This window comes from Hippoglossus stenolepis, chromosome 3, assembly GCF_022539355.2.
Source record: "Hippoglossus stenolepis isolate QCI-W04-F060 chromosome 3, HSTE1.2, whole genome shotgun sequence".
Classification (NCBI taxonomy): Eukaryota; Metazoa; Chordata; class Actinopteri; order Pleuronectiformes; family Pleuronectidae; genus Hippoglossus; species Hippoglossus stenolepis.
This window is the reverse complement of record NC_061485.1, coordinates 6614329-6628420: the sequence shown is the minus strand read 5'-3', so window position 1 is coordinate 6628420 and position 14092 is coordinate 6614329. Positions and strand designations below refer to the sequence as shown.

Below are 14092 nucleotides of genomic sequence, written 5' to 3'. Positions count from 1 at the left end.
GACAGTCCTGTGTGGGTGCTCTGTCCTTGACGCAACTCTTGGGTCGTCCGACAGGCGGCGCTCTCGGTCCATCTTCTCCCTCAGCAGCAGCAGCAGCAGCAGCAGCTCCGTTATTTCTAAGGGTTTTTTCTTTTTTGTCTTTTCCCCCTCGTGGGATACAGACCGCTATTCTCAGACCTCCAGAGGAGCAGTGTGGAACAATCGTGGCCTTATAAAAGGGACGTGGAAGCAGCGGTGCTCATTTAATCCAGAGGAGAGTGAATGAGCTGCATGTAGATTTCCTCCTGGACAAGCAGTTGCAGTAAGTAAAGCTAAGTTTTGGTTTCTTTTATAGATTAAAACAGGTTGCGTTTGGGGGATAGAGACATAAATATGCTCACAGGTTGTTTTTCCTCAGATTTATGTCTTTGCATCTTTGCATCTTCCTCCTTGATTCATTCATTCCTGTGAGTTTGCTCTGCAGAGTCAAATCATTCAATCTGGATTTATTTTTATTTAAAAAGGTTCTTGTTGCCTGTTGCACAGACACTTGCTGTTTTTTCCCTCTCCTAGTTAATTTAGTTTTTTACTCATTTAAGTGATAACAGATTTGACCACATCATTTTGATGACATCCTAAAAGTGATTTAGACGATTGGAGATTGTAAAAGTGCATGTGGTGGGTTTCCCTGCACCCCCTTCTGTTCCCCAACCCCCCAACCCCTTTCATATAAGAGGCTGCATGCAACTCAATGCCCAGTGGTGGGTTATTTTTTTTTGAAAAAACTGATTTCCATATGTGGTGTAGACTTCTGCAGACACAATTAAGCGGTTTGAGGGTATGACAAAGTTTGGGATGCTCTAAACTGCTACAACTCATTTAATTCCTTACACAGTTTCAGATATATTATACAAATCTGTTTTATTATCTTTCTTTTTTTTTAAAGCTGATACATATTCATACACGGTGAGAGATCAGATATTTAGCCGAATAAGAAGGCAGGAATAAGTAAGATGTTCCCCTCAGAGAGAGCTCCTCTCTAAATGTTATTTATTCTGTGTGCATACAAGACTCTGGGTGATACAGACTTTGGTGTGAGGAGCAAACCAAGTTGCCTATTTAAAAACTGGCAACTGTGATAAGTGTCCTCGCCAGTGAGAGTGAGCAGAGACAGGCAGGATAATGTGTCTGCGAGCCACACAAAGCCACTCATCGGCTTTGCTTTTCTTTAAGTGAAGCAGTGATAAATGGTGTGATAGAATGTTTATGGAGGTCAGCTCCACACTCGTGAGTAGAAATAAAAGCCTAAGCCATGCTTTGAAGCTGCTACCTGCTGGGGCAGTAACTGGCTCCAGGGCTTCAGTAGCAGCTCAGCATGGAGCTGAGGGGAGGTAGAGTCACTGATGGGAAAATCTCACCATACGTGACACAGGCTGTGGGTTGTGGACACCTCGGAGCAGCGGGACTCTCTGGGACACGATGATTCAAGTGGGATTTCACGTGATTCTGACCACTGTCCTGTGTGGCATCCTGCTGGTGGCTGTGGTGGCTCTGCTTTGCTTTTTCACCTGCAGACTGGCCGGTGCACTGCCTCTGGGTGGACCTGGCACCGTTTGAGGTCACTCTGGTCTGCTGCATCTGAGGAATGGTAAACAGGACCTCAACGCTGCCAAGGAGGTTAAGTTATGGCCTCTGTCCATGTGTTTGTTTGTTGGCTTGGCTGTCAGCAGGATTACACATAAACTAGAATAAGGATTGCCATGAAACTTGGTGGAAGGATGGGACGAGGGATGATTGGCACAAATCAAGACAAAGGGGTTGATCCAGGAATTTATTTTCCACATAAGGATTTTTTTTACATATTCACTGATTTCCCAGGGTGTAATTCATGGATCTTGAATGTAAGGTATGAGCTCTACTGAATATCATCTGTATGTTGTTATTAAATCCACTGACTTGTGTCTGCTTGGTGCAGGACTTCTGTTTAACAGGTCCAGGTTCAGATTCGATCCTGGTACAGACGTGGCACAAACATCTTATAGTCAGTATGGAAGAGTGCAGTTCAAAATCAAGCTGCATGTAGAGTTGTTGACATCAGGTCGAGACTTCAGGTGGAATCAGAGTGTTAAGTGTGTTAACTACATCGAAGGAGTTGAACTTACGCTGCAGTTTGTGTCGGGGGGGGATTCGTATATTAGATCTTTGTGTATACTCAACAAAAAATAAGCAGAAACCGTGTGCCACCACTGCACAGGTAATTTTGAGATAAAAGTATAACTGGGCTGAGTTTCTCTCTCAGGGCCGGATGTGTCCAGTCAATCATCTGGTGTTAATCGGCTTTGTTATGGCCCCGTAAACCTCTCGGTGCTATGGAGCTCAATCCCATTAAAATGACCTTGACTATAAGCATGGGGAAGAAAGGAGGAGGGTGTGGATAATTATAAATGAAAGCATTACTGGCCAGGACCCACAAGGGCCCCTGTTGTGACTACTTGCATTCACAGCAAGGCCCAAAGCTTCACTTTACCAAGCGTTGCTTTTGTTTCTGCTGCGAGGCCCAGTGGTGGGCTGCAAACTGTGCTTTTTAACAAGCGAGGCCACGAATGCATAAGGAAATATGAAGAAATGAGATATTGCTTAGATGACATGAAACAAACTGCTGCTTGTGTCCTTGTGCTTTTTGCCTTCACAGTTTTTTCCTTGTTTTATTCAGAAAGCCTATGTGAGACTGCGAGGGGATGAGTAATACCACCACGTCTCTCCACTATTTCTTTTAAGGTCACACTGAGCAAAGAACTAATGCTCCAGTTGTTGCGTGGTCCTGATCTGCCCCTCTTTAAGGACTCTTAGGACTTTTATTTCTTCTTTTCGCTTGTGTGTCTGTGTCTAGTTTGTGTGTTTCCCCTGTCTGGATCATGCCTGCCTCCTTCATCTGTTCATCTTCCCATTGACGTCTCCTTGCGCATCTGCTCAGCTCATGTGTCTCTGCATAGCCTGGAGTGCAGAGCAAGTGTAAACTTGTTTATTCAGATTAAATTACCTTCACTTTACCTGACTGCCTACGTCATGTCAACATTTTGTGTGCTTAAAATCCCTTAACTCAACACACTCTGCAACATGAGCCTGTGGTAGAACTCGACCTGCAGGGCAACAGTGTGAGCTAAAAGTGCTGTTAGCAGTAGGTGTGTCTAACCCTAAGCCTAAAATAAATATTAAACCGGTACGTAAGAGTCATGATATGACAAGATGACACAAACTTAACCACTACTGTGTGTCGCTTCTCTCCCAAAGCTGTGAGGCTGTGCAGCAGACGGGCTCCCTCAGCTTCTCCAAGTGGCATGTTATGGCCGTCTAGAGAAACACGTCAGCCACGCGGAGACGAAAACATGAAGGTGACAGCCGTGCTCATCATCTGCTCCTGTCTGATCTTGGGGAGTCTGGGGAAGCCGCAATTCCCAGGTAAGTTACTGTGTTGTTAGTCAGCAGACGCCGCACAAACAACAACTGAGTAACTTGTGTAACTGGAAAAGAGATGTTTAGAGCACACAAGGTTGTTTCAGTTTGCAGGAGGATGTTAGAAAGTCTTAAAGGAAGTTTTTCTGTGGAGAGGAGTTCATCCTGAAAGACCTTTTCTTGTCAATTGTTTAAAAAAGCGTATCCACTGTTACGAGCACAGATTCTGAACATGTCAAATGCTAATGTACAACCCTTTTCGACAATTTGACTCTACCATGATTATAGTTAGAGCAGCGACTGACACGTATCTTAATTATCAACTAATCTGCTGACTATTTTCCCAAGTAATCGATGAATAATTTGGTTTCTGAAATATCACAAAACTGTGAAATATATTCAAATTTTTCCAGAACCTAAGACGACATCTATAGATTACTAAGAAATAATAAATAAAAAAAAAAGATATAATTTCTTGTCTTCCTTAAAAATCAACTTAAACTGTAAAATTAATATCTAATACTTTTATTTTCAAATTCAATTAATTGAATAACCAAATTCATTTTAATCTCAGTTGTTGTACATGTTGTGGTAAAAAGTGGTAATAAGTCATAATTGTATTTACAGTTTGTGACTATTGCCTTAGAATACATTTTCCCTTGTTTTAAGTATAACAAATTCCTATATTCTGACTAATCTGATCCACATTTACTGCAATAAAAATGTACGTGTTGAATCCTGTAACCATCCACAGCCAACCAGTCTTATTTATTGTTTATTGCGATGCACAGAGCAAGAAAAGCAGCCTAAGTTTTGGAATGCGTGGGCCCAGCGGACCCTGAAAAGCGCCCTGGATCTGCAAAAACTCAATACAAACCAAGCAAACAACCTCATCCTCTTCCTAGGAGATGGTAAGTCAAGACATCAACTCTTTTTCTGTACTGATTTTGGAAAGAGACTCAAATTAGTGACCCCCCCCCCCCAAAACCCTGTGTAAAACCACTTAGAGGAGGAAATGTTTTCAGTAATCTCATCAGAAAACACCCTAGATGTCAGATTCTCTTCAGTCTAGACCACATTACATTTTATAGATGTGATTAATTCTAAACAACCCAGTCAAGTTAATAGTTTTATGTAAATTGAAATGACCCAGTGGAAAATAAACAAGATGTGTTTTCTAATGGTTAACAGTGAACTAAACTGCGCCGCCACCACATCACTGGGCTTCTGTTTGTGCCGGGACGCTCATTGGTTGCATAATAACTTTTATCCTCCATCGGGCCTCTGCTCTCTCTGTTTGGACAACATGCACAGAGAGACATTCTTGTGCACTGCAGCATACGTGCTCATGTTAGTATAGTTACAGAATAACAGGCAGCATCTTATGGTGTTGAGAAAAAAGTTGGCAGCACGCAACGGGAGATGATTGTCCAACTGGAAAGTGTTTCTCAGACATTTCCCAAGAAAATCACTGGCTCGGGGGAAAGTAATGAATCTCAGCTGCACGTTGACCCATTGTTGCTTTGAGCCTTAGATTTAATTGTGTGACTTTCACATATATGTGAGTTTTATCCGTTTGTTTTTCTTCCTGCATGCAATACAAGGCCGTGGAGAACTTTTGAATTCACCCAGCTCTGCCAGGTCAGATTTCCAAAGATATCCTCACTTCTTGTGACCCAAAATGGTATAAGAAACAATGAGTTTGTGGGTGGGACTTTCAGATATTCATTCTAGACAACCGAACAACAAAACAATCATGGAAAGATGAATCGAGCAGGTTACAGATGAACTACACAAGGTCTTTTCTTCCTGTCCCATCAAAAGTATCTGTTTTAAAAGTGGTTTCTTTCTAAGTAAATGTTTTGTCTCACAGCAGTAATCTTATCTCACTAAAGTGGCAAAAAAGAAACAGTCAGTTACACATTGCAAAATGAGCACAGCAGTGAAAAAAAAGTTCAACGTTTGTCTTTATCTCTCACCCTGAGGAAAAAAAGATAATACCAACTAACAGTCTGCTTTTGGTGTTTAGGGATGGGCGTTCCCACGGTAACGGCTGCTCGAATCCTGAAGGGTCAGCTGAACGGACAGAGCGGAGAGGAGACGCAGCTGGAGATGGACAAGTTCCCTTTTGTGTCTCTGGCTAAGGTCTGATTTGGTCATTATATATCACACAGTATAGGGCAATGTATTGATCTTGCTTTGGCCATTGATGGTTTCCTGACAAAGGTCTGTGACCGTTAACAAGGTCATTTAGTGGGTTATGTCATTCGGGCTGTGTGTTATGATACAGATTTGATATTAGACAGACAGACATTGTAGAGTAGTTTCATTATTTACACCTGTGTATCTATATGTATTGTTTAAGAACAAGTTTGGCAATATTCTATATTTTCTCACTGTCAACAACTCTCGTGAAAAAGACCAGGGGCCGGTACTACAAAGTACGTTCAATAAAAAGGATGTCTTTTCCTAATCTGGCTTCACTAAACCTAACATTGGCTAATCCCTCATACTTTTCCTGTCTGGCTTCAAGCAAGTTAGAGGTGCAATGTACAGGCCTCACACACACCTACGCACAACTATGAATGCTCTCCCTGTGCATATAGGCTACGTGCTACGGCGTAGCTTTGACTCAGAAGCATGAATCAGCCTTAAGTTACCACTGTGGTTAACCCCAGTAGGAGGTCAACACACTTTGTGCCAGAAAACCCAGGGTTAAACCTGAAGTTACCTGGTTAAACACAAATCTTGTTTTGTAAAAATTACTTTATCTTACGAATGAGTAATATCTGTGTGACCAAAGCCTGATGTAGCTTCTCTGTGCTATGGAGCTTAATTGTTGTCCAAACCTAATTGAAAACACATAACTGAGCTGCACATTACACTGGGTGACATGTTCCTTCATTGCACGAGCATTCAGTGCCAGCTGTAGTGTATCGGTGGCATCCTAGACAAGAACTGAAACTAAAATTGAATTGGCTTGCATTCATTTGGTCTCAATAGTGGACTCAATAGAGTACACTCACAAGTGCACAACATAGCCTTGACTGTAAATACTGTGAGAGAAAAAGTCTGACTACTTATACAAACCTTTTGATAATACAACTCTATTTGGATTGGAGGAAACAGAGTTTGCTAGATTTTATTCGAACAAAAAATGTAAACATTATGTCACTGTATAAACATGAAAACTATATTGTACAACTCGTGAAAGATGTTTTCGTTGAAAGTCCTGGTATTTTATTGTGGTGTTACCCCGTACCTCTCAGAAAATTGCTGCCTTAACATGGTGGACGGATTCGTGTGTCTCAGTGATCCGGAGAGCAGGATCGTCAGGAGCCTTAGCCCCTGGTAGGGTCTCCCAAGGCAAATTTTGTCCCAGGGGAGAGGCCAGACCAAGAGTGGTTCACATTAACAGGGACTTTGAGACTGCATCATCTTGCCCGGATTAGGAAAACTGGGGAACCCGAGAGGACCATGGTAACCTTTTGTGTAGGAGGAGTTCAAGGAGGCCATGGAGAAAGACTTTCAGCTGGCCTCAAGAAAGCTCAGGCGTGGGGGGGGGGGGATTTCCTTTTTCACTGTTCGGCCACCAAAGGAATGCCAGGGTGCACTGACGAACCTCAAATTCCTTTGAAACAACGTGGATGAAACAGTAGAGCGACACAGTGGACCAACCCCTTGCCGGGTTGCTTGAGTTTGTCCATCCAGTCTACAGATGTTTTATGAATTTAGAAAAGAACTATGACTGGTCTCTTTGGTGATCATGTGGGGAATATTGTGGGAATATGAGGTTCCGCTGTTATGAGCCACCTGTCCTTGTGTAAACTTGTTTGTCTTCCTGGGAAGTCAAACACGTTTTCTAAGGGCACAGGTCTCTGCCAAGTTATTCCCTTGCCACCAGTATTTTCATTGCCAGGATTTCAAGGCGCGGTCAGGGAGGCTTGGGTTGTATAATTTGGGGGCCTCGGAATTTCCTGTGGTTCTGTTTAGCTTTATCTGGAGATTCTGTATCTTGGTCTTGTTAACGACTGAAGGTAGAATAGAGCAGGAGATTGAAGGGCAGATTTGGGTAGTGGCAGATATAAGGCAGGCTCTGTACCAGACTGTTGTGGTAAAGAAGGAGCTGAGATGCCGGACAACATTTTCCATTTACCAGTTAATGTTAAACCAAAGGAGATATGATGTATAGATATTCAATTTACAATGATTGAACATTGAAGAGCAGCAATTTAACAATCAGTAATAGATCAGTTTATTGGCTAGTCATCGTGTTTTAGCCAGTGGCTGTTATTGAAGGAATAGCACCTGTCATGTTTACACAAATTACATCAGAATGACTGTAAACAAACCGATCTGATCCCATGCCAACGCCCTGTGTCCCTGCAGACATATAACACGAATGCACAGGTGCCAGACAGCGCTGGCACAGCCACAGCTTACCTCTGCGGGGTGAAGGCCAACGAGGGCACAGTGGGCGTGAGTGCAGCTGCTGTCCGATCCCAGTGTAAGACTGCAAAGGGGAACGAGGTCACCTCCATCCTCAAATGGGCTAAAGATGCAGGTAATGTGATTTAAAACAGGCCTTTTTCACTTTCCTTGTCTCAAGATCTGTGGATTAGAGGCAGAATTCTACCTTATTCACCTTCTCAGCTGTTCATCCTTCTAACCAAAGTTATTTTAGAGCTGTTTGTGACATTTATTCGACCAAAAAGGGGATTTTCGACTAGTCTACCCATCATTTCTATGAAGTTTCATAAGGTTTTCACACATGGGTTTGAGTGACTTCAGTTTCAATAAGAAGTTAAATGCTGTATCCATAGTGCCAGACCAAAACATAGAGCAACATCTCACACAAAGTGTTTCAGTCAAAAGCCACAAACATGGCCCATTTTATTAGAGTTTATTAGAGAGAGGACATTAGATTTTGTCTGAGTATGAGCATTTACCTTTCAAGGATGCATCAGTGTTATGTCGTCTGTTGAACGCTTTAAAGACCAAAGGAGAAAGGCACCACAGAGGAGGAAACAAGATGTGAAAGGAATTTGAACCTTGGATTTTTTTAGAGAGCAGCGGTAATGATTACTTGGGGGTGGGTGAGGGTCACAGTGTGTGTGTGTGTGTGTGTGTGTGTGTGTGTGTGTGTGTGTGTGTGTGTGTGTGTGTGTGTGTGAGAGTGACAGGGAAAGAGTGACAGGGAAAGAGCGTGCGTGTGTGTGGGATCAGAGGTCACAGATAATAAGAAATCCAATCATTCCTCAGGGGACATGGGAGGCAGCATGATGACCTCCTGCACAAAGCAAATAGAAATGTGTTTTTTCATCGGGTCATTTTACGAGACTGTCCCGCTCTTGCTTTACCAGTCGTTTGTTTTTTAACCTTTTACACCCGGAAGATTAACTAGAGTTTGGCCTAAATCATTTTTATGCCAGCAACATACCTCCAAGCATTGATCATTGGTGGACATTAGGGCCGGGTGATATGTCTTCAAATCAATATCACTATTATTTCATAATACACCTTATTATGGTTATTCATCCAATACTTGGGGGACCTATTCAAAACCAACTTGTAATGTAATGTCAGTTTTTAATTAAAAATAAGTAAGTAGTTGAGTTGAACTTTCTGAGATGTTTTTCATGTTTTACGACGGCCTCTATGTGATTAAAGTGCTGACTATGTCTAGATGATAATCGACTCCTATATCTGCCTGTGAAGTGATTCCCAGAAATGGAATTTTGTGTTTGGAATTGTGAATTTTTAGAACCTCTGCTTTTGTCAGAAAATGACGGCCGCATGTGATTGTGTCAAACGCAGGCAAGTCAGTGGGAATTGTGACTACGACGCGTGTCAACCATGCAACTCCCAGTGCAGCTTACGCCCACAGTGTGGACAGAGACTGGTACTCGGACAACGAAATGCCAGGTGAAGCGCTGCAGTCCGGCTGCAAGGATATCGCCAGGCAGCTCTTCGAAAACATTCCCAACATTGATGTGAGTGAAAAGCAATGATTCTGACCAGAGCTGAAACAATTCGTTGATGACTAAATTAGCTTTATGGCTATTTGGGTCTATCACTCAGATTAAAAACCCAATGACTCTAGTGATCCCCTGATTTTTCCTCTAGCACCACCGGCATTAGCAACTAACATTCATGCAAAAAACGGTTGAATGGATTAAATCACGGATGGATTAATTAATGTCAATGGACATTAAATCACGGTCCCCTCAGAATAAACTGTAATAACTTCCTCCAGAGCCTCCATCAGGTCATAATGTTAATTGTTTAACTTTGGTTATTGATAAATTTCTTGCAAAATGGATGACATGCCCTTTGGTCTCAGCTGGACATCGTGTTTATCAGCTGTTTACATACTAGCATTCTTACGTAAGATGGTGAATGTGCATTTTGCTGGAAGTACTTCTGTGTCTAAATAGCCCGAAAAATCCTGATCATGGTGTTAGTTGTTCGGCTAAAGCTTTTTAAGTGTTGGTCTTACAAAACAAGAAAGTTGATACTACACAACTGTGAGGCTTTTTTCTATATTTTGGGCATTTTATGGACAAAGCAATTAATATAATAATCAAGAAAGTAATTGGCAAGTGAACTGAATAGCTCTCTGAATTTTAGGTGGCATTAGGATTATGTGGGTTCCATTTAACTTAAAGGAACCCAAGTGGGCTAAAACAAACTTGAACATTTAATCGTCAGATGCTTTTGTACTGAAACAAACCAAATGGTGTACCTGGAAAACAGCAATTTTCAATTTCTTTCTTTTTTTGTAGCTGTCATTCTCTGTGCATGTGGTCATTTAATTTGAATTTTGTCTTCTATTCTGCTGCTTTTCAGGTTATTATGGGTGGAGGCAGGAAGTACATGTTCCCCCAAAACACGTCAGACGTGGAGTACCCCGGCATTGCGAAGCACAGCGGCACACGCAAAGACGGCAGAAACCTGGTCCAGGAGTGGATCGACAGAACGAAGGATAAAGTAAATTTCTCCTCCTCATCCCTCTGTTCGCTCCTCTCTTCTCTCTGCTCCCTCTTTTATCTTCCCAATACATTTGCATATTTTGGAGTTCAAAGTGACTGTGGCGTTACCGCTCACACTGTGCTGTGCATTTGTCTTTTCTTTTTTAATATGCAGAGAGGCCATTATGTATGGAACAAGAGGCAGCTCTTATCACTGAACCCTATCAACGTGGATTACTTATTGGGTGAGTTTTCAGCCTTAGTGTCATTATGAAACTCTCATTGAAGTGTAAATGAAGAGCCATGCTGTACGTGCATGAATTTGCTTGGGGCTTATTTTCTGCTAGTAATATCCTACTTCTCCTTGAACTGTAATCCCAGGTCTCTTTGAACCTTCGGATCTGCCCTTTGACTTGGAGAGGAACAAAGAGACTGATCCTTCACTGACAGAGATGGTGGAGGTGGCCATCAAGATCCTGAGGAGGAACCCCAATGGATTTTACCTGCTTGTAGAAGGTGAATTTTGTACCTGTGTTGTACTGAAAATAGTTTCAAAGTTTGTCTATACTGGGTTATATGCTTCACGCCTTTCTCTCTGGACTTAAACCAACCCTACAAATGGGGAGAACTGCCTGTTAAGATCAGAAGGCATCCATGGTGCTGGACTTGGTTGTACACACAAAAAGCAATGGAAGTAGTTGTGTGAAGAATGAAACAAAGAGAGCTTGAGGACAATTGTTTACTTCCACACCTTGCAAGTCGCAGCATAAAGTGGGCAGGCTCATTAGATTGTCAGAAAATAGAAGCTGTGTCTCAATTCAGGGACCACATCCTTTGGATGCTGAAGAGTGATGGTGCCAAAGTTGCACACCAAGGCTGTACCATTTCAAAAGGCTCATTCCAACTAAGAATATTTACAAAAAATATTTGCAAAAAATGGATCCAGTGAGTGGATCCTCCTCCTTTTATTTCTACTGCAGATATAGTAGTAAGATGAATTTTGCGGTTGATAAGCCTCTGTACTTAGCAAAAACCTGCAAGTATGACTGCAAGAGTTCGGCTACAGGCTTAAGACGTCAGTTTGTCTATAATATGGTGTTGTTTGAAACTCCAACACCTTTTTGATTGTAGGACTCTGGTTTCTGTAGCTTTGTAAAACCGTCAGTCTAATATTGATGCCTACTCACCCAGTGATTAGGTTTTGTGGGGATGAGAACATAACAGCGTCTCTTTGAGCGTCCATTACTTTTCATTCTTCACACGACCACTTTGGCCGTCTCACACTTCTAGACCCATTGGACGGATTGTTGCACTGAGCCTCTCTTGGTCGAACAGCTTAAGACAACTGAAGTTAATTTAAAAGCATACAATGACTTCAGGTGTTTCCTCCTCTTCCAGGGGGCCGTATTGACCATGGACACCATGAGGGAAAGGCCAAGCTAGCTCTGCATGAAGCTGTGGAAATGGACCGGGCCATCGGCCAGGCAGACCTCATGACAAGCATCCACAACACAATGACCATAGTTACTGCGGACCATTCGCATATGTTCAACTTCGGAGGCTACACAGTCAGAGGAAACACAATATTTGGTATGTAATCATGATTCAGTGCTATTTATTTTCCATTTTTTTTCCATTGTTGTACCATATGTCTCTTGGTAATGCAAAATTATGGCCTAGTGAAAATGCTTAATGCCCCATCTCCGTCCGCAGGTCTGGCCCCCATGCTGAGTGATGTGGACCAGAAGCCCTTTACCTCCATTTTATATGGGAACGGACCAGGTTACAAACTTGTCAGTGCTGCGAGGGAGAACGTGTCCACTATTGATTACCGTAAGTAAAATCATGTAGCCACCAGATCGGTGTTTATTTTTAGGAAACATAATATATTTAAAAGACACTTCTGCACTGGTTCAGATTACGCAGGGTTGTGACTGGACACACATGCGCACACGCAACAGGCTGAACCTGCTGCTGTGGATGTGCATGGGGTTGCACAGGGAGTGGTTCCGTCTTTGCGTATCGCGAACCATGGACGGTTTGGGGGTGGCTGTGTCTCAGGGGTTAGAGCGGTTGTCCTCTAACCAGAAGGTCGGCAGTCCAATCACAGTCTTCCCTAGTTCGTATGCCAACATGTCCTTGGGCAAGATATCGAACCCCAAACTGAGCCTTCTCGTAGAGAAAGTGCTGCACATACATGCACTGTATGAAATTGTACTGTACTGTGAAGCGCTTTGAGTGGTCATCAGGACTAGAAAAGACAAGTTAAATACAGACCATTTGCCATCTGTCTCAGGCGATCTGATCACAAGTGGACAGCTCTCTTAGTACAGGTGAAAACACAACCTAGACACATGGAGGACAGAGATCTCTCTCTTTCACTGACACACAAACACACTCACAAACATATTGACAATACAGCCATGTCTATATTCAAGCTAGCTAAATCATTTGGTCTTTGCAGGCATCAAAGTGTACGTTTATTTGCATATAGAGTGGGGGGGGGGGAGATCCGATCACGAGTGGTCACTGGAGACACACGTAGGGAAGAATTCAAATGCCTGGTGTGAACCGATTGTGAGGTGACCTGAGGTGTGAGCTGCCACTTGTGATCGGATTCCTCAGGACAGATGTTTATATCGACGCTAACGCAGCAAATTAGAGTAGAGGCCCGAACCTCCACAGCTGCTTTTATCCATCCCTCGTTTTTCCATCAAGAATAAATATTAACATCTGTCTCCGTGTTGTGCCCTTACAGATGATAACAACTACCAGGCCCAGGCAGCTGTACCTCTAAGCATGGAGACTCACGGAGGAGAGGATGTTGCGGTGTTTGCCAAAGGTCCCCTCGCTCACCTGCTCCACGGGGTCCACGAGCAGAACTACATCCCCCACGTGATGGCTTACGCGGCCTGCATCGGCCAGAACAGGGACCACTGTAAGTCATCCAGCGGGACTGCGCCCCTTTTACACCCCGCCCTCTCAAGCATCGTAGCCCTTCTCACAGCTGCCCGACTTCTCTGCTGACTCACCTCTGACAGCGACACATTTTGAAGGACAAATTTGACACTGAATCCAGAAGCAACTGAATGTATAGTTAGCGGAACAGTAAAAAAAAATTAAGGATGTGTCTAACCCTGTGCATAGAGAAAGCACTGAAAACCTCACATACCGTTGTGTCCAGTAATGGAAGTTGTAAACTCTCTTGACCAATAAAAATTTGTTTTCTGATAATCGTGTCAGTTTTGTTGCAGCATTAATGCTTGAAATTTGTATTTTCTCATTTCCTAAATACACGTTCTCCTAAATTGTCATGATTAGATGTAATTGTTACTGCAGTTACAACAGTTGAGTCAAATTTGTCAACATTTAACAGTTTTTAAAAAGCAAAAACTCGCAAGAACTGTGAATAAAAAAAGGGAAACACAAGGTCAAAATCCTACTTTTGTGTTTTTTCTTGTCCCTGTAAATGTCACAAATTCACCATTCAACACACATCTGCAGCGAAATAACCTGATGTAACAGTGAATATCTTTTTTTTTTTTTTTAATGTCACACATGTTGTATGTTGTACTCTTCCATCCGCTCTGTTGTGGCCTGTGTGGAATGTGAATGGACTGAAGCCACTCATTCTGTGTCATCACGTGCTCACTGGGAAAACAGAGGAATCCTGTTGGCTGAAGCATGAA

At 42.7% G+C, this 14092-nt stretch overlaps 1 protein-coding gene across 5 annotated transcripts; it reads left to right on the top strand.

Annotated features, from left to right (window-relative positions):
* The first annotated feature begins 145 nt into the window (after nucleotides 1–145).
* Nucleotides 146–13637, top strand: alpl (alkaline phosphatase, biomineralization associated). Of its 5 annotated transcripts, none has more exons than XM_035152791.2 (13): nucleotides 166–301; nucleotides 1554–1627; nucleotides 3271–3438; nucleotides 4224–4343; nucleotides 5462–5577; nucleotides 7822–7996; nucleotides 9250–9425; nucleotides 10282–10422; nucleotides 10579–10648; nucleotides 10785–10919; nucleotides 11802–11993; nucleotides 12117–12236; nucleotides 13162–13637. In XM_035152791.2, exons 3-13 carry the CDS (start codon nucleotides 3318–3320, stop codon nucleotides 13428–13430), a joined length of 1635 nt encoding a protein of 544 aa, XP_035008682.1. In that variant the 5' UTR covers nucleotides 166–301; nucleotides 1554–1627; nucleotides 3271–3317; the 3' UTR covers nucleotides 13431–13637. The 5 variants fall into 5 exon arrangements, with proteins under 5 accessions (XP_035008679.1, XP_035008682.1, XP_035008680.1 ...); XM_035152789.2 differs by having other exon boundaries at nucleotides 1554–1656; XM_035152788.2 differs by lacking the exon at nucleotides 1554–1627 and having other exon boundaries at nucleotides 146–301.
* The last annotated feature ends 455 nt before the right edge of the window (nucleotides 13638–14092 follow it).

Bases quoted from the DNA above. Each gene is read 5' to 3' on its own strand.
- alpl (XM_035152788.2), top strand. From the start codon at position 3,318: ATGTTATGGCCGTCTAGAGAAACACGTCAGCCACGCGGAGACGAAAAC. The intron at 10,920-11,801 runs GTGAATTTTGTA...CTCCTCTTCCAG, and splicing joins ATTTTACCTGCTTGTAGAAG to GGGGCCGTATTGACCATGGA. The intron at 12,237-13,161 runs GTAAGTAAAATC...GTGCCCTTACAG, and splicing joins CGTGTCCACTATTGATTACC to ATGATAACAACTACCAGGCC.